This window comes from Gallus gallus, chromosome 14 (genome assembly GCF_016699485.2).
Source record: "Gallus gallus isolate bGalGal1 chromosome 14, bGalGal1.mat.broiler.GRCg7b, whole genome shotgun sequence".
Lineage (NCBI taxonomy): Eukaryota > Metazoa > Chordata > Aves > Galliformes > Phasianidae > Gallus > Gallus gallus.
In genome coordinates, this window is record NC_052545.1 from 6,327,936 (window position 1) to 6,348,035 (window position 20,100).

Genomic DNA, 20,100 nt, shown 5'->3' on the forward strand with positions numbered 1-20,100 from the left:
CTGGTGCAGCTCTGCAAAGGTGGAGGTAGACGACACACAAGGGTGCACTGAACCCAGAAGAAAACAATCCAAGTTTAATTTGATGGAGCATGAAGAGCATCAAAATAGGGCCAGTGTGCTGGGAGGAGCTGCATTACTTTTGGCACCGCTCCCTGGGGTCTGAGGAACAGCTGGGACACAGATTCTCCTCCATAGGCACTGCAGGACTGCACGCTCCTCCTCAGGAGGCCAGGACCACAGATCAGCCTGGAGAAGGAGCAGGCACACAGCTACACCGGGAAGCACTAGCTAAGGTCACTGCCTGAAGTGCATGGAGCACACTGGAAGCCATCGGATATTAGATTTTACAGCCCTGCTGAGGCTTGAGCTGCAATCCCTTTCACCCTATTCAAACTTACATGCTCTTCACCTTGGCTACAGAACATCTCCCCTGGCTTTCAGCAGCAAGACCACCCACAGCACCAGTGCTTGCTGCTGCCTACTGTCATCTGTGGGCTCTTGATGCAGAGAAGGTGGCAGAGCACAAATAGACCTTCCAAAAATATGATATCATGCCTTAATCAAATCAAAGTGTCATCGGGAAGTTAAGTGGGAGGTCAGGAAAGGAGAAACTTTAGGGGAAAAGTCTCCCCTTTGAGAGATGATCCACAAAGAGCAGGGCTGTCCGTGGCAGCAGCATCTCTCGTTTGTTGAGACTCCAGCAGCCTCATCTGGGAGGTATCTCACCCAGAAAACGCTGAGCCCTTCAAAAAAGGATCCAGCAGTTCAGGCACGAGGCAGTGATTCAGGAACTGTGTGCAGACCCAGCCCAGCCTCTCCCCAGCCTTACTGGTTAATGGCCACCACGGTTGCTCCCAGTTGGTCCTGAACGAGGACTGACACAGACACCACGAAGCCACTCTCGTGAAAGCCCGGAGGCAGGAAGGCGCTGTGCTCGGCACGGCTGCCCTTGTACACACAGAACTCGTGGTAGTGCCCGGCGCGGTGGCGAGACGCCAGGAGGATGTACACCAGTGGGTCCTCTGCGCTCTCCGTGTCCCTCCAGCCTGCAAAACAAACCCAAACACACTCATGACTGAGGGCAAGGGCACTGGGGAGCTGCTGCCTCCACCACGGAGCCCTCGGCTGGGACAGCTTAAGGACTCCGCCAGGCTGGACAATGTTTTCAGGGCTTGCAATGTAAAGCACGTGGCTCCATCAGGGCTTGCTGCACTGGACAGAAACTTAAAATTCCCACCACTCCAAAGATGTACTGATTTCATGATCATTCTGCATCGCCCAGGCCAAAGTTGCAACCACAACATGTGGAATCTACTGCTGCTTCTCCCCCAGCCTAAGCTGTGCATCAGTGAGCAGCCTCCCCAGGCCCAGCAGAACTCGTCATTTCCTCTGCAGCGTGGCTTCCCAGCATTTGTGCACAGAGAACATTAACCTCTAATCTTATGGGGAAATAAGGTTTTTTGGAGGCACTTGGCCCAAAGCTATAGATCATCAGCCAGGCCACTTTTCCAAAGCTGGATTCTTTGTTGCTGTCTCTGCAGCTGGTTGAGAAGATAACTGCTGTTGGGAATATCTAGCGCATATGACAGAGATGGTCCCAGTGCTTTGTCTTTACTCTTCCCAGGTCTGTGAGACTGTTTTGAGCATGTATCCTCTTTTTCCTGCTCTTGAAACACCACTTTCTTCCACAAGCACTATCCTGGCCCATATACTGCTATTCGACTACATGTGTTAGGTGTAAAATAAGTGCCTTCCTGCCTCTGTGATTTCTACAGGGTGCCTTAATTTGAGCACACAGAACTGCTCACGGTCCAAGGGAAACAGTGAAAGAAAGGTCCACTCCTGAACTCACGTCTCACCTAAAATATCCTGGGACATGAGCTAAGGGAAAATAAAACAACTGTGGGAATAAAGGCAGCTGGTAACTTACTAGGCATGAGAAAGAAGAACAGAGAGGGCTGGCAAGCACCCAGCACGCTCACCTGTACACTCAAAGTGCACCTTTGCCATCAGTGCCCTGAGCGGTCCTTTGGGAGACAGCTGGCAGGATCCATCGATGGGCGGCTGGTTGGGGAGCAGGTCAATGGAGGCAAACCCTTCCTCCCCTGTTGTGAGGTCTGTGATGTGAAGGGTAAAAGTATAGCCCTCCCCATCCTTCAGCGCCCCTTGCCTCAAGACCAGGTTCATTCCCGTATCACCAGTGGAGGTAGTTTTTTTGTCCAGGATGAGAGACTTGTTTTTAAAGCTGTGCGCTGCCCATCTCTACAGAGATGAAGAAGGGAAAGACAGGAGAGGTTTTGTTTAAATCTGAAGTTACGTCCCAAAAATGTTTTCAGATTGACTCTCTTATAAAAAGTAACAGATTCCTGGTGGGAGCGTCTGCCAAATTCGCAGTTGATAATTCAGCCTCAGTCTCGTGTGCTACAGCAACAAGAACTGGAACTTTTCCAAACCGTCTGATGGGAATATTTCCACTGCAAGATCTACTGTAGTCTCTGGGATTACATCACTCTCCAACAGAATATTTCATAATACAGAATACAAAACACAGGAAATAGATTAAGTACTTGTGGAGTCTCCATGGGATACCATGTTTTATGTGCTGTAAGCTGAACGTGTCCTGGACAGTTACTGTTAATAGCACAAATGTACGATTGTGATAACAAGAGGACTGCTGAGATAGCCAGCCAGAAAATGCCATGCAGGTACATGCTTGGCCTGCTGGGAGCAATACAGCTTAGCACTCACAATGGGACTTCCACTTCTAAGACCCATTTCATTCAACAGGTTGCAGAGGTGATGCTTACTGGAATCTATAATTAGAGAGCACGAGGGACTTAGGGGATCAAAACAGTCTGACCAACCTCTGCTTGAACCACCAGAGTAACGTGTAACACACCAACCAGCAGGGAAAAAAAAAACGCTTTACTGATCTCTTAGGGGAAAAAAAGTGGCCTTTGTGTAAAAAGAGTTGGCCATTCATAGCCTGGGCCAAGTCAGGACTTGTACTTAGGTAGATGCAGGCAGACACTGATGTAGGAGTGATGGGCTGTGTGTTCCACAGCCTCCAGGCCCCCCAGAGCAGACATCTCCATCAGGATGCAGCTGGCACAACCCTGGGGAAGGGCATGCTCTGACAGCTCACCAGGGGATCTGGTCTTTCTGCCCCGTCCTGCCTGACTGTCCCATTCTCCCTGATGTCTACCAAATGCAAAGCAACAACCACAGCATTGCTGAGCACTTTACCCCAATCTTGGAGTCATTGTGGCAGTTCTGGCAGGTTCCCTCCAGGTAGACATAGGAGCTTTTGCTGACTTCGTAGACTGACTGAGCTTTGCAGGAAACACACTCCAGGGATACGATCGGGACTCCTCCCCTCTTGATAAATACCTGAGAAAACAAGAGGCTCCATCAGGAGATCTGAGATGCTGGGGGACAAGAATACAGACATTTAACAAGTAAGCAGACATCGCAGCACCTGGTTTCCAAGCAGGAGATGCTCTGCATCAGCCCAGTATGTGCTATGGAAACAGCAGAAAGGCATTCCCAAAGGATTTCATTTCAGATGTGAGCTACATCACTTTTCTTCCACCACTAATTTTTGAGAGCCACACATTGTCAAGATGGGCCAATCTAGGAAATTCTGGGTTTACTTTATTTACATTTTCTAATATAAAACATTCTCAAATTGCCCTGAATCCTGTTTGTCCTTTAGGGTAGGAATGATGCTACCTGAAGCACTTCTCTCTTCTGGCCATCTCTCGACAGCTGTCAGCCCTACAAAAAAGGGATCTCTGTTGCAGCTTGGAGAAATCTAAACGGGAGGAGGAAAGCCTTCATTTTAGCACAGATCAAACATCTGGTGAGCACCTGCTCCAGGAAGCAACTGCAACTCTCCTTTGTTTTCTGTGGGCCAAACTCTCGGCCTCACCTCTGCAGCTATGCAGTGCCTGGCCCTGACGGACCGCACCTTTCTGCAGAGCACCCACGAGATGGCTGGGTCCTGGATGCGCTGCAGAAGGCTGCTACAGAGGAAGCATCTACAGCCCAGAATAACAGAGGGCTCAGGGCAAGCCAGAGAGTGTGGGTTTGCTGAGGATGTTCTTCGCTGTGCAAGGCCAGCACCTGCTTCCTCCAGGATGGCCACAGAGGCCGCCTCCCCAGTTTCTGCTCTGATCTATGGAGCTTGGAGTTGAAGCACATGCTGCATCCCATGACTCGACCCCTGGGCTCTTGGTTGCTCTGTGTGAGCATTTGGCACTAACATATGGCACTAACCATATCCCCGAGAAACAGAAATGAAGGCAAAATTAGCTAGATACAACTCCCACTATGCATCAAATGCTCTTTGCTCTGCAGATGTTTTCCAGAGAGCTGAGTATAACATCCCCATTCTTTGCCTGAAGTCCTTTCATCTCCTAGGAAACAGGGCTGTCCAGCATGGGACAGAGCCCTCTTCCCTGGCATAATGAATATTCCAAACTCAAAGAGAGACAGTATGAAGACATTACTCAGTATGGTAACTTTTAAAAGAGAACAAATATTCCACAGCACTAAGGAGTGCATTGAAGCTCCATTCATTCCTACGGTATTTGCAAATTTCCTATGAAAGTGGAATCATTGTTTTGCACTCATGCATGGAAACCAGATAGTACGGAATGTCCTTGAAAGACTATCAATTTAATTTTTTTCTTTTCTTTTTATCCTCCAGCTTTGGTTTAAAACCCAGGCAGTAAGAATTTCCACTTTCAGACTAACTATATCTCTAATTGCCAAACACACCATGATGAATGTTACTGACATAAACCATAGCTGCTGTCGGACTGCAGATGCATTCAGTGTTAGGTTTAATTTGACATAAACAACGTGCACTTAAGAAACCCTCCCTTAATAACATCCAGAAGGACAGTGAAATTAAGGATCAGCGTTTAGGAAGCTTTCTGCAGGCAAAAATCAGAGAAGAACTTGCTAATGTGACGTGTGAAGAGCTCAGGACTGCGTACAGCAGTGGAACAACTACTGACCACGGGATCTGTTGTGTTCTACAGCAGACGTGTTGCTGCAGACCCCTGGTCCCATGAGCTGCAGCCAGCCCAGGGCTGGGCCATGAACACCAGGGCTGTACAGTGAGACTAACCCCAGGTCTGTAGGAAGAAACAACAAGGACTTGGCAGGACAAGAAGAAAGTGCTGCATAACGTGGAGATATATCATGGAAACACCTGCACCTGTCCCTGCCAACGACCAGGACAGGATTGCTTATGTAGCCCCAGCAATGCCCTAAATTCTATTTCCCCTGCATCTCTGATGCACTCACAACACCGGTGCCTTCCACAGCACTGAGCTGTGTACCGGTACTGCCCCTGGGATCAGGCTGGGAAAGCAGCAGTGGGCACACATGGGCAGAAAGCAACAGAGTTCTGTGGTACGTACGGTTTGATTTGTTGCCTCGGGATTCATACCCTTCTTCCAGACAGTGAGGTTGAACGTATACTCCACATCTGCTTCTAATACAGCTTTGGGAATTGTGACATTTCCTCCATTGGCACTGAAATTCAGAGAGCACCCTGCAGCCGAGCTCTGCTTGCAAGGAGAAAAGAACTTTCAAACCCTCCTTGGTACGGGTGCACATCGGGTTAGTCCACAGCCAAAACATTCAGCTCCACACAAAGCCCAATTACCATCACAGAGCTTTCTGTGCAATGCCACCAGCAGGGTGGGACACACGGGGTGGTGTGTGAACCACAAAGCACATTAACCTACTCTTCAGGATAGTATGAACGCTCCTGTATTGCTTGAGAGTTTCAGAGTCTTAATTTATAGCGACTGACCTTTCCATCAAATACTTCACAAACAAAGCTAAACAACACAAATTAAACTTGAAAGTCTCATCCACACATATTTTGCATATTTTCACTTTGTAAAGATAGAAAACAATGATCTTGTCCAAGGAAAATAATCCTGAATATTGAAAATATCCTCCTGACGTGAATCTCCCATGCAAACGTGTGGGGCACACCTCCCCTGCCCCTTATCTACTACAGCATCACGTCACCTCAGTGTGAGGGTGACAGGCACAGTGATTTGGCTCGTGCCCACTCCTCTGAAGTCTAACTGTTGCTATCAGACATCTAACTGTACACAGAAAAGGGATCAGAGCCCTCCACCCTTTGGACAGCAGTCAGCAGCTCTGTGATTCCTTCAGGTTATGGAAGATGTTACACTGAACCTGAAGCAGAAGCCAAGAACAAAGGAAGCAGCAATGTGAATGCCTTTGGCTTCCAGTGTAAATGCTGCTGAAGCACACAGGGAGGGTGCGCAGTGCCGAACTACAGCGGGCTGCATTGCACAGCTCCTCACAAAAACTTCTGTACCACTGCCCTGAGCTGGGAATTGGGTAACATTTGCAACCCTCCTTCCCAAGCAGCTTTGTTAAAGATGCTCACAACAGCTCCCCTTGACACCATTTCAACCCAGATGCCAACACACATATTGTGAAGCTGACACGCAGTCAGAGCTCCCAAATGATCACCTTCTGTGGCTGTGCAAAAATGCTCTTACCTTGGAGGAGAACGTACAAGACCACTGGTAAAACAACGGAGTCTGTTCACCATCATCCAAGTTTGGGTCATAGGATTTCTCCCCATCCAAGATTAAGTCTTGAGTGTTGGACCATACACGGTATGACCCCCCATCAATGATTGGGACCAGCTTACTCGGTATCATGGTCACATTGGCAAAGATGCTTTTGGACAGCGGAGTATCTCCAAAGGAGACAATAAAGACAAAGCAGTAGCTCCCAACTTCCAGGGCGAGCTTTGGTATAACGAGCTGCGGCCTGTTCACATCAACATTTGGCAGATGGATCCTGCTGGAGTCATCCAGGTGCAGACAGCTGGGTGCTCGGTATATCTCCCATAGGTGCTCCGTCTGATACTTGATGCATCCCCGCAGGTCGAGCTGTGCCTCTAGGTAATTCCTCTGGGACCGCTTCATGACCACCTGAGGGGGCAAGGCTAGCTCAACCTCCGGCTCCTCGCACTCCAGGACCTTGACGGTGACAGTGAGGTGGGCTACGAAGAAGCTGATGAGATTGGTGGCATTCACCTCCACCAGGTAATCCCCAGGGCTCAGGTAAGAATAGTTGGCCACTGCAACCCTGGTCATTTGAGTGGAAGAGCCGTCCCCAAAGGTCCACAGGAACTCAACGCCCCTGCCGTTGGGTATCACTGCTGCTTCAAACAGCGCTGTCCTATTGACAAAGGCGTTGGAGGCGGTGAGGGAGACTTGGAGTATGGGGTCCTGGACCTGGATGGTTCTGGTGATGTTGATACCTCCCAGGTCATTGAAGGCCCTGAGGTGAATCTCAAGCAGCCCTGCAGCCTCTGGAGTGTAGGAAACACTCTCTCCTGCTGCAGTGACCACGGAGCGGCCCCGCTCCTTCCACAGGGAGAACTGCCAGGAGAACAACACCCGGGAGCCGCTCCCCACCTGGGCACTGAAGCTCTTCTCTGTACCTGTGGGAATGCCTCGTTCACAGCAGTTTAGGAGCCTGATGTCACGGACGGCCTCCAGAACCGAGATGAGCACCTGGGCATGAGCAATGCTGATTTGGTTCTGCACTGTCACCGTCACCAAATAATCGCCGCTCTTGGTGAACTCGTGTGTGTACTTGGACCCATTGAGCACCACGGAGTAGTCCCCACTTATGCTCACCAAGTAACTCACAGAGGTACCCGACGACATCCTGATCACAAAGGTGACCTGCTCACCTGGCTCTACCACCTTCTTACTGGCAATAACTTCCAGTCCTTGAATCCTGTCAAGCACAGAGATATTCCTGCTGGCCACAGCCCAGCTGATGTCATTTGATGCATTTAGATAGACTGTGTAAAACCCTGCTGTGGGGAACATGACTGCCACGGACTGGCCTGTCAGTGTGCCATTCGGTACCTCCCAAAGCCAGGTCACTTCAGTCCCCTTCTGCAGCTCTCCTTCAAAGACCACAGTGGAGCCCGATGAGACATACCTACAGTCCAGTTCTGCAGTCCCTATACTGAGTTCCTCTATGACCTCCTCTACATAGACACTAATTGTTGCATTGGTTGAATCCAGCTTGTTTTCTGCTCCAATTACAACCTCCATAGCTCCAGGGCTTTGGAAGGAGTGTATGATAAAGGATTCAGATGTAACAGGAGAGAGGCCATCCTCCAGGTACCAAACATACACGATACCAGTGCCACTGGTTATGGTGGTGCTTATGTTAACAGATGCATTAACAGCAACTGGGTTGGGGAAGGCATAAGGCTTTAGAAGACCAAGGCTTTCAATGAATTCCAATGTCTTGTTAGCAGTTGTGCTTCCCAGCATGTTAGTAGCTTTCAGATAGACAGTGTAGTTTCCAGCTTCTAAGACATTCAAGGAGAAGGTTTTCCCAGTGGCTGTCTGCACAGCATTGCCATCTTTCTGGGCTATCCAGCTGTAAGAGATGTTTGTCCCCTCTCTCACCACCGCGTGCAGATGGAGTGTTTTGTTAGTTGGGAAATAGAGATCCTCCACCAGGTCACTGCTAGCCACCTGCAGGCCTTCAATCTGTTCCAAAACGTAGACGTAGATACTGTCCTGCAATGAGCTGATCTCATTCTCTGCAGTCACAATGACATTGAATGTGCCCACGGAGCGGAAGGTGTAGGAAATTGTGGAGGAGCCTTGGATAGGAGTACACCGGTCACAGAGGATCCAGGAGTAGCGGATGGCACTGCCAGCTACAAGCGTGGCCACAAAACTCACGGAACCATTTAAAGGCACAATTGTCCTGCTGGCATTGATGGTAATCCCATGTAGCCGACGTTTCACTGTGACATCCACCCTGGTTTCATTAGTGCTCACATCATTCTGGCCTGTCACACTAATAGTGTAATGGCCAGTATTGTTGTAGGAGTGGGTAGTGATTTGGCCAGGCTGGGTAATGCCATCTCCAAAGTCCCAAAAGTAATTCACTTTGGTTCCATTCATACTGGCAGAGAACAGGTAGATCTGGTTCAGCTCTAAAACTTTCGTCCCGTTATATTCAATCTTTGCTACCCCAACTGGCTCCTGGACTTCCACAAATGCCGTGTCATTGTTGAAAGAGACATTGTTGGAGACAGTCACTGTAACCAGGAAGACCCCTGTGCTCTTGTAGTTGTAGCTCACTTCAGTCCCACTCGACCTAGTGGACTCGTTGTTGCCAAAATCCCAGCGGTAGCGGTACTGGTAGAGGGGCACAGCGCTGACCTGGAAGCTGCACTCCTCACCAAGCCTCACAAACTGCTTGGAAGGGAGAAGCGTGACGTTGACTATCTCTGGCTCCACACAGACACTGGTGAAATAATGAGCCTTGTTAAACCTGCTCGAGAGAGTCAGGGACAAGGGGAACGTCCCACTTCGTGTGAAGTTGTGCATCACTACAGGGTCCCCACTGACTGTGACGTTGGATGAGCCATCTCCAAAGGTCCAATCAAAGATGTATTCATCGGGATTCCCCGTCACGTATGCAGTGAGCTGCACATCTGGATGCTCAAGAATGCAAGAAGTAGGGTCTATTCTGAGTACTTCCAGGACAAATATCCAAACAGGAATAGTTTGGGAGACAGAGTTGACAGGATTCACAGCTGTCACATTCACAGTGCAGTTGATGTCCTTTGTGTACACATGTTCCACCACCGGCACCTGACTCCTCAGCACCGTCCCATCCCCCATGTCAAATATCCAGGTGATACTGTCTCCAGTCTGCACTGAAGCATTAAGGGTTACAGTTGCACCCACCTCTGCCACCTCATCTGCGGCAACATGGAGCCCAGTTATCTCTTCGAACACTTGGTAACACTCAACCGTCTCCACACTGTTTATGGTGTTGTTTGCTGACACAGAGATGTTGTATACCCCCCTGCTGGAGTAGCTGTATGTCACCGTAGACTGGCTCTCTGTCACCAGTGAGGACCCGTCCCCGAAGTCCCAAGTGTACAAGACACCATAGGGAGATGGCAGTGGAATGGCTCTGAAAGTGACCGAACGGTTTACAACTAAAACATCCTTCACTGTTTCTATTTGCACATCAACCAAATAACTGTGGACGCGAACTGGGGTCAAGCAGGTGAGGTTCTCAAACTGGTTTGACACTTGAACCACCAGGATGTAATCACCTGCACAGGAAAAGAGCAGAAAAACAACAGTGGTGAGAGCAGTGCTTGTGCAACAGCGTTTTCAGTGCTGCAGCAGAATGGGAATGTGATGGGCAGTTCCAGGAAGATGCTCTGTTCCTGCACTGCACACACCCTGTGCTTCCCTCCTCTGCTCCAGGACAAGCAGGAATTATGACCAGATTGCTCAGGAACAACGGAATGATTTCAAAGCTATTGTTTTATTAGAAGGTGCCTTATGACATCCACGAAACAAAAACATCTGAGTTCTTTCTTCCCTAAAGAACCAGCCTGAGCATACCTGGGTATTCATAGACGTGTGACACATTGTGCTCAATTATAACCTCGTGGACACTGGGATCAGGAACAAGGAAAGACTTGTTGTAGGGAGGTGTGAACTGGTATGTCTCCTGGATACCGTCTCCAAAATCCCACCTGGAGAAACATACAGACCACTTTGCACTCTACCACAAAAGCCCCAGGCCTGAGTCTTTCAGGCATTAGGCGAGGGTTTTCAGAAAAAAACATAGCAAGGGTAATGCCAAATATCAAAGAAGTAGCTATGCCAATGCTGCAGAGCCATGGCTGTCAGAGGAGCACAGCACTGCTAAAAAGAAGAGATAGTGAATATTGAAGCAACACAGAAATCCTTTAAAAGAAAATTATTTCAGGTTTCAAGTACAGTGTGACTGAAAGAGATTTCCAGGGACAACCTAGATAGCAGATGAAGAAAGGGACATTTGAAATCAACTGTCCCAGAGAGAAGAAATAACACAGGGAAGGCTGGTAAGCCATGCACAGCAAGATCCTATGTTCAGGCAACTTGCAAGGGACTCACAGGAACATAGCATCCACAGCTGAATCAACCTGAACTCTTGCTGTAAACTCCACGGTGCTGTTCTGAGGGAGGACCGGCGGGATGCCCAACACAGTCAGGTTCTTCATCTTATTCATCATCTCCACCGTGACATTGTAGTTGACTGTAAAGTTACTGACGTGGTTGGAGGCGGTGAGCTGGGGAGGACAGTGGGACAAAGAACGCACTTGGAATCTCCTTGCCATGATGCCCTCTCCTCAGAGTGGGGCTTCACTGCGTGGAAGAGATCCCCCCAGGCAGGCAGCAGGTTAGGTCAGAGAAGAGTAGCCTGTAGGACAGGGAGGCAGAAGCAATAGCCTGAAAGGCTCTGGAAAGCAGCATAGACTGGAAGGTCACCTATCTGGCAATGCCACCTCTTGCGAGACCCACACCTTTGACTCTATACTAGTCCAAGGAAGGACTTGTCAGCACAGTGCAGCACGCAGAAAATTAGTGCAAGCGTGCCTCCAGAGCTAGGGCTGGTGTCTCTTCAGCCACTGGTCACCCTGCAAATGTATTAAGCAGCCTTTAGCCAGACCAAGTCTCTGCATGGCAGTACATAGCAAGATCCAGAAAGGTGTTCTGCCCAGAGGTGAACACTTATTCCACAGGAGATACTTTCCTCTGTCCAGACTTTCTGCTCTATTCTTCTTCTGGTGTTCCTGATTGCATTAGAAGAAAGTGGACAGGACAGGACAGAGACCAGAAGAGCTTGTGGCAGAAGCTCTGTTCTGGCTATGAAAGTCCTACATTTGAATTCTACCCCTGCCTGGTTCTGAACACACATCTCCTGTGTGCCAAAGCAGTAGCCAACAGGCTGCTGTGGGGCTCTCTGCCTCATTCTTGCTGGGAAGGAATAAGAACAGAAAGGAAAGGGAGAAAAAAAGGAGAAGGCAAAGATAAGAAAGACAGAGAAGTCAGCAGGAAAGGAAGCCATAAGAAGAAACTTACTATGTGCATTTGCAAGGAACAGCAGCTGAACTTGTTAGAAGCACAGTGAAAATCTCCTCAACTCAACTGCAGCGCACGGCACACATGGCACAGACCTGCACTACTGACAGCTCCTGAATGGGGCAGGCTGTCTGCAGAAAGCTCTGCTGCCTTCTCTCCCTGCTCCTTTTCCTGCTTAGCTCGTGGGATGAAATGGAAACCCAGGATTAAAATGGTATTATGGTATTTCGGCTTACCGAAAGCTTGTACACAGCTGGGCTTTGGTAGATAACGTTGAAGACAACATTGTAAAAAGTGAAAGATGGTTTATCATCTACCGTCCATCGGAAAGTCACATCTGACCCGGCTTCCATCACAGGGACATAGCTCTGAAAGGCATGAGGACATTTTATACTAGTGCAAGGGAAAAGCATGCACAGCGCTTCCCAGATCTCCAGATGGACTGGAGAAGGAGCAGAGCCAGGCTGGGAGGCATCACACACCCATAAGACAGCACTCTCAGAGCATGACACAGGTGCAGGATCACCCGTGGCTTTGCCACTGGCAGAGCAATGCAGATCCCGACTCCAGAAACCAACAGCAAAGCTGGGAGCAAAAGCTATATTTCCTGCTCCCACATCCTAGTGCTCTGCTCTTGGGATCAGGTCTCTTTCTTGCTGGCGAAAAAACCTCCTGAAATCTTTGCAGAAATAACTCAGCTTTATCTACACCTGCAAACTCAATCTCTGCCCCTAGTCCATGGATGCTGCCTGTCCCAAAGGCAAAAATGGTTGCCTTGCACTGAACAGGGTAAGGTCCCTTCTCCTACAGTGCCTCCTGAGCAGGGAGTGTGAGACTTAACAGGCATTGCAGGCACAGAGTTCTGCCATAAGCAGCCAGAAACTGAACACAGTCCTTCACAGATAATGATGGGCAGTTTTTAAACAGGTTCTGAAGGCTTGGCTGTAGTTCTGGGGATGAGGGATTTGAGGGGGGAAAAAAGACTGAAGACGTCAGAGCAAGTCCAAGCCTCTGATGGATGGATGAAACATGTCTATAGCTTCTGTCAGCTGGTATAAAGATTTAGTAGAACAAATCCAAATGCCTGAAGGAACAAACTACTCTGACAAGTCAAAACAAGGTAAGCACTGGCCTCTGATAAATGCATCGATTTTCCAATCAAATCCCTGGGAAAATGGAAAGCCAGTATTGCCTTTGCAGGAAGCGCTGCCTTACCTCTGAGGGAATTAATGTGAGCATACAGCTGAGCTGCTTCCCTGCCAGAGAGCATGAGTGGTTTCTGCCACATGCACGTACCAGAGCAGTGCTGACTGCATGGCTCAGGAGCCAGCACTTAGCAGCAAGCAGTGCTACGCCCTGACCCCGTGTGGAACAGAGCCCTTGTCCTCCTCTTGAGTCAAACCCACACCATCAGCAGTAAAGGCTAAAAATGATTAAGTAGAAGCACCAGTAACTACTCACCACTCGTGTGTTTAGCAGGACTCTGCTCTCAGGGTCTGGGGTGGCCCTCAGCCCACGGATAGGCTGTTCCACTTTTATTGTGATGGTGATGTTCTGGGAGCTGATGGCATTCTCTGCGACAAGCGTGTGGGTACTTGCCCCCTCCTTGAGGCCACTCAGGCTGAGCACAGCAAACCAGGTGTCATTGTTCTCTCTGGCACAGTCTGATGTCAGCGGTGCAATAGTCAGTGGGCAGGCCTCTTCGAAGGGGAAGGTGTGGTTGTCTCCCAGCCAGCGTGCCGTCGCATTCATGCCTGAGGAGATTTTGACCACCAGGGTGATGTGGTCGGATGGTACGTACACCTTGCCACCTTGAGGAGTCGGGTGGACAACACGCAGGCCTGACACCTGGGAAGTAACCCAGAAATTGCACGACAGATTGGCACTGAAGATCCCATTGTCCACGCTGGCTCTGACTGTGTAAAGTCCCGGATGTGCTAGCCCTGCGTTCTGGGGGCTGATTATTGGGACCAGCTGCTCCTTGGCATAGAGAACTCGGAGAGAGCAAACAGTGTTACGGATCCAGGTGGCACCGATGGAGCTGGCAGGGAGGCCAAGTGCCCAATCTGAAGAGTTTGTACTAAAATAATTGGTTCTGAAAGGGGACGTGGTACTTGGTTGGCACTGGAGGAATGAGCCCATGCCTGCATTGTGCTGGATACTCAAGACATCCTTGGCCCTCACAAAAACATCTTCTTTGCTGAATGTGACCTGCAGGGAGAGGAGACACCTTTGGTTTGCTGCATGAACTTCAGAGCACTCAGCACCCAACTCCTGCCTCGGCAAAGTTGGATCTACTGCCAAGAGGAAACTCACAGAAAAGCCACAGATCAATACACTGCATGCAGAAACATGTCACCACTCTGCTCTCCTTGGCCACTTTGAACCAAGTGTTCTAACATGGAAGACAGCTTTATGCTCTATCTCCACTTCTCGAGTGCAATGGGAATAGCCTGGAGCATCTGCACAGCCTTTTGCCTAACTGTACTATTGTACTGTTGTTACCACAGGGAGTTTGCAACTTACAGAGAAGAAGACAGAAAGTGGTGGCATGAGCTCTGCACCAAGCCTGCCAAGTATTCCCTGGGTAAGCCATTTCATTTGAATGGACTTCAGCTTCTCCATCTGCAGACTGGGAGCAATTCTTAATCTCCCCAAAGCACTCAGAGGAAACTGCCCCACCTACTCACTAGTTACAGCAGCTAATAAAAACTGACCAGATAAGGGGCAGAAGGGCCAGCTGGTATTGTAAATAGAAATTCCTTGACGAGTTCATAGCTGAGCTGGCTTCCTTTGTGCTGGGGGGATGCAGGGATAGGGCTGCTGGCAAAAGAACTGTTGGTGCACTCCATCGCATTGCAGCAGTTGTTTACTGATGAGCACAAATTAGTCAAATGACACCACTGGAAGCCAGGAGGACATTCAACTAGAGTATAGTTCCCATCGTCCTGTGATGTTGGAAATGGTTCTGTAGCGTTTTGTCCCTCCTGGTACTCTGGAAGAGGGGAAGAGAAAACAAAGATTACCATTTTAACAGGCAATACTTCTGGTGCAATTCTACTCAGCTCCAAATTCACCATATTCTTTTCCCTGTGACTGATGATGACTTCATCATCAATGCTGCAACTGCAGTGCATCCTGGTGCTACGCAAGTCAGAAGAGTCCTGTTTTACTGGAAAATGTCACAAAGGCACAACGTTTCTTAAGCACAAAGTTAGTCTCTTTTCCAGGGAGAATGCGCCAATTTGCAATCTAAAAGAGATCTGTGTTCAAGTGAAGGCTAGTGTAAGCAAAAGCAGAGCTGGCTTTGACACTGAAAACACATTAAGTAACTTTTCTTAAATTAATGTTTCCATGTTAAAGTATCAGTGTCAAAAAATACCCTTTTGTAAGCAGCCAACTATATGGCTATAGCAAAAAAGCTGCAGCAAAATTAATTGTTGCCAAAATTGTGAGTATTGAGCTGTTGTACAAGGAATAAAAGGCTTATTAGATCATCTCATCCATCAGGAACAAACGGACTCAAGAAAATATTCTTCCTCATTAACCTGTGGGGCCAGATGGACCAGAACACATTCCCTTCAGATGTATCATGTCTTCCCAAAGCGTGGAAGTATAGCTCAGAAGGTTAATTTCCTTCTACACACTTTTCAAACACTCTCATTATTCTTGATGCATGGAGACAGGTAACAATGCCATAAGAAACTACTTGGGATCTTTGTGGGGAAGAAGTATCATTCCTAACTTGCAGCTGCTGGTCAGCTTAAACTAAATAGAGGAACACAAGGCCCTGTATTTCTATAACTACCACCTCTGCATTTGATGTCTTGTTCAAATGTTCTGCTTTAAGTCAGAGCTGGTGGACAAATGTGCCTGAAACTGTCATCATACAAAGGTCCAGGAGAGCAGGAGAGGCTAATTAGTGACAGCCACAAGGAAAATGGATATACCTCAGGGCTTCTGAAGAAGAGAATTTCTCCTCTGTTTTAAGATTTCGGTCATAGAAGCAATGGGAGAGGAGATACTTCCAGCAGTGCAGTGAGCTGGCAGCCAAGGGGAGTTTTTCCCTCTGTACCATCGCTGTCACAGATGTAGATCAAGACTTTGCAGTCCCTGTTGTTAACCCACCACTAACCAGACTTCCGTAACTGATGAAGAGCCATTATTTAGTTGCCCATTGGTCATGAATGATTGGCCATTCACAGGTCATTGCTCCTCTAGGACCACCTCTCCATCTAGAAATCTCTTCTTCAGCTGTTTTGGTTGTCTCCAACAGAATAGTTTTGACCTCTGGCTTTGAACCGTGCAGTTGTGGCTCTGTCCCTTTCTAAACTGCCAGGTTGATGTAAAGTTCACCCACTCAATTTCTCCCCGTTCAGTTCTCCAGAACACCTACTTCTAAAAAGCAACCTCAGGCTGTCCAACTACACCCACAGATTTTGCACCCAAGACTCTGCAAAACACAGTACCAAATCTCTAATCCTTCAAGGCTTCAAAGCTTCTGCTCCAAAGACAGAGAGCCACAAGAAAGCCAAGCACATTTAGATTGACATGGCCCTCGGGGCACCTGCTCTAACAATACCAAAAGCATTAAGAAGAGATGTCTCACCTTTTCCATCTATTGGTCTATGCACCTGAAACCTCATCTGAATGGGCTGATGCAGCTCTTGTGTCACAAACTCCAGGGCAGACAAATATCCCTCGTGCCTGAATGCCAGCTCAGGGAACACCATCACCTGCAAAGTAAAACAAAGCTCTCACCTATCTGCATCTTCCTGGACTCTCTCTGCAGCAGTAGGATGAGCAAACCCTGCTTACCTCCACAGCTTGCAGTGGAGATGACAGCGTATCTTCTATCACGTTTTTCGCAGCCACATGTGTGTCAAACACAGGGTCTCCCACAAAGAAGTTTTCGGCATTTAAGAGAACTCCTGTTTGCAAAGGAAGTATTTATAGAAAGCCCATGAGACTCACTAGGGCCTGAAGCTATCCCCCCCATGATGCTCGTGTTTGTTCATTCCACACAACAGAGCTATAGCGGAGCTTCGACCACTCAAAAATCTGTAACTAGAACTTTAATAGAGAAGCAATTGCTGTAATGCTGCAAATACCCTCTTCTTACAGGTATAGCCAGCAACTTTAACTGCTAGGAGCTCTGCCAATACTTCCACCTTCCAACACCCCACAATTTGCTTTGAATGTACTCCCCATATCCACTGTCCCCCTGGACCTCATGGGAAAAGTGGCCAGGGCCAGCTGGTTTCCATCACTGGCAAACAGCTCTGGTTCCATCACAGCCAGGTCAGGCTCTGGGGACTGAGCACAACCAGCTGATGCTGTTCCACCCACCAGGGCCAGTGGGCTCTCTTCCCAGATCTGACTTTTCCTTCTTACCTAAATCACATCCTGTATTCACTGCTCTTCCCACTTCTCCTTACTCCCAACATCCCCCTGCTGCATTAGAGTTTTCTGGAAGGTGGGAATTTTCCATACACCTTGCTGTATTGGGGAGGTGGCCGCCCAAGATGCAGTACAGCGCACCACCACCTGTACAGTCCATCTCTGGAAACAGCCTTCATACCCAATTGGACAGGTCCAGATGAGAAAAGCAGGTTGACGTTGACCAACAGGTTAGCTGATGCTGATTTGTCTCTTTCAGCCTTAATTTAGTGGACCAAAACTGACCCTTTGTTTTCAACCCGACTTAACTTCTATTCTTAACTTCTAATTCTTCTAATTCTATCCTTAACTACTAATTTTCTATTATTCTATATCTGCCAAACCAGATTTGGGATGCTGTATACACCTGCACGCCATATTATACACCATTTAAAAGCACATAATAATCTTCGAGGCCTTACAGTCTCTTAAATCACAATACCCCAACAACTCACAGATTACAAAATACCACAGAAAGACAGCAGAACCTATGCAGCAGACCTCGGACCTCATGCAGCAACACATACTCCTCAAACAACACAGAGAAGCTCTTTCCAAAGCTCTGCTACTTTCTCCACTTACACTGATAGCAAAGATTGGGGTGGGCCAAATTCTTCACAACAGGAATACTGTAGTTGCTGCTGGTCCCACTTGACTGGGGCAATGGTTTGGACAACCCTCTCCTCACAGCCCTATTTTTCCTTGGCAAGTGCCAACAGACCTGCTTGCCCAGGATGCCAGCTGAGAGCAGGAGAGAAGCAGAGCCCACCTTTTGGCTTGAACTCGCACACATAGCTGTGCTTGGCCATGCACAGGTCTGTGTTACACTGGCCCGTTGGGCCCATCCGGACACAGTGATCGGCATTGGATGGATGGGGTTCTCCTGGAAGCCAGTTCTGACAGCTCTCTATATTAAATCCTTCGCCTCTTTGCTGTGCTTCAGAGCTTGCAAAATCATTGAATCCAATCCAGACATCAAGGCTCCTTCAAAAAAAAAAAAAAAAAAAGAAAGAAAGAAAGAAAAAAAAAAAGAAGAAATAAAAAAGGGGGGTGGATTTCAGGAAATCACGAGTATTAGAAAGATCTGGGACAGATGCCATCTCTGGTTCTCTATGAAAATAATAATCGTAACAACAGCTCCATCCGGGTGTCACAGGCTGCATTTAAAGGAGCCTTTTAGTTACTAAAAGATTTCAGAATGCATTTTGCCACCAGATGGTACACCATCCTGCTTTCTACAGACTGATCTCTGATCTACAGGTACAGAAAGCCAAGTGCCCTCTGATGTACTGAGGGGAGAGCTGCACCAAAAGGATCTGAATAGAGCCATCAATGCCAACACTACAGTATGCTACAGTGAAACAGAGCTGGGAAGGAGGAAGAGCTTGTGGGGATCACTGTGCAGCTGATTCAGACCCTTGAAAATCTCTGCTCTTGGTCTACAGGTTGAGTCATTCCATTCCCAAAGTGCAAGTCGCTCACTCAGGTTACAAGATGACCCAAGGCTCCATCAGCACCACAGAACTCATGACAAACTTGTAAGCACTGATTCATCTCAGCCACAACTGGGACAGCACAAAGTATCAGAGAGGCTACTGGAACGTGAGCACTGGACAGAAGAGTCACGAGGTTTTGTCTGAGAACTTCCCAGGACTCCTTCCAGTAGCTTACATCTGCTTCCTCGGGTTGGAGGAAGATGATGTTTGTCCTTACCACCACATAGCCTGGTTTCCCCATGCAGAAGGATGGGGGTTTGGAGGGCTGGCAGCTCTCCATAGCCGAGCAAACACAGCATAACACAGGTGAGTGGGATTATCTGCAGATTAAGAAGTATCAGCAGGTTGACTTGAACCTCAGACCCTCTGTTAGAAGAGTAGTTTGTTAAAATAGCCTGCTTGCATTAGAGTTTAAATGACCTCCACAGACACTTTTAAGCCCGTATTGTCATGACTTAAGAGGAACGCTATGATTCTAATGAACTGTCTGAAGAAACCTGCATCCTTCAGAAAGCTTTTAGTTCGTTTCTGGAGACCTGTGGAATTTGCCATTGGCCGATTCTCCACTGCAAGTGGAACTAAGACCTGGGCAGGATAAAGCCTCAGACGGTGCCAGTTATGGGAGCTCCTGTTCAACTTGGGGGACCTTCCATGCAGATGTTGGGAGATAATAAACTCCTCAATCACTACTGAAGGCAGAAACGCAGCAGGGGGGAAGCAGCAGTGGCCAAAGCTCTGCAGGGAAAAGAACCCCATATACAAGAGAAACTGCCAGGACCATTTTAGGAAAATGACATGTCCCTTCCACAGTTGGAAACTGGCTGAAACCCAACAGAGATTCTGGTGGAAAGTGCTGAGTGGTCTTTCATAGCCACAAACAGCCCGGACGACTGTTTCTAATCGCACCCAGCAGAAAGTGAGGCATTTGTTCCACATTAACTTCTGGGGGGAACGGCCTCAGCGTGCAACCTTCAAACCCCCCTGCTTCTTCCTCACAGTCCCTCCTCCATGCTGCAGCCCATTCTGCATTGCTGTGCCCCTCTGCTCCAATGCACGCATAGCCTGGTACAGCTGCTCTGCAAGGAGCACGCAAGGGAGACAACTGGTGTCTCTCTACCACTAGGCTCATGCCAGATGAAATGATTAATGAGGTCATGCTGAAAAACGACAACGAAAAT

General features: G+C 48.4%; 1 protein-coding gene across 2 annotated transcripts in view; it reads right to left on the reverse strand.

The window, feature by feature from the left end:
* PKD1 (polycystin 1, transient receptor potential channel interacting) overlaps positions 1-20,100 on the reverse strand; it is an 86,043-nt gene that overhangs the window by 24,656 nt on the left and 41,287 nt on the right. The window contains exons 7-19 of one of the 2 annotated variants that reach the window (XM_414854.8): positions 18,196-18,410; positions 16,806-16,918; positions 16,597-16,723; positions 14,705-14,982; positions 13,449-14,198; positions 12,224-12,355; positions 11,019-11,194; positions 10,482-10,615; positions 6,561-10,183; positions 5,433-5,579; positions 3,247-3,390; positions 1,983-2,262; positions 830-1,046 (exon numbers count right to left, since the gene is read on the reverse strand). In XM_414854.8, the coding sequence (XP_414854.5) occupies positions 830-1,046; positions 1,983-2,262; positions 3,247-3,390; positions 5,433-5,579; positions 6,561-10,183; positions 10,482-10,615; positions 11,019-11,194; positions 12,224-12,355; positions 13,449-14,198; positions 14,705-14,982; positions 16,597-16,723; positions 16,806-16,918; positions 18,196-18,410 (6,336 nt within the window). The remainder of the gene's footprint in view (positions 1-829; positions 1,047-1,982; positions 2,263-3,246; positions 3,391-5,432; positions 5,580-6,560; positions 10,184-10,481; positions 10,616-11,018; positions 11,195-12,223; positions 12,356-13,448; positions 14,199-14,704; positions 14,983-16,596; positions 16,724-16,805; positions 16,919-18,195; positions 18,411-20,100) is intronic. The other variant, XM_040647871.2, reaches the window with a different exon arrangement.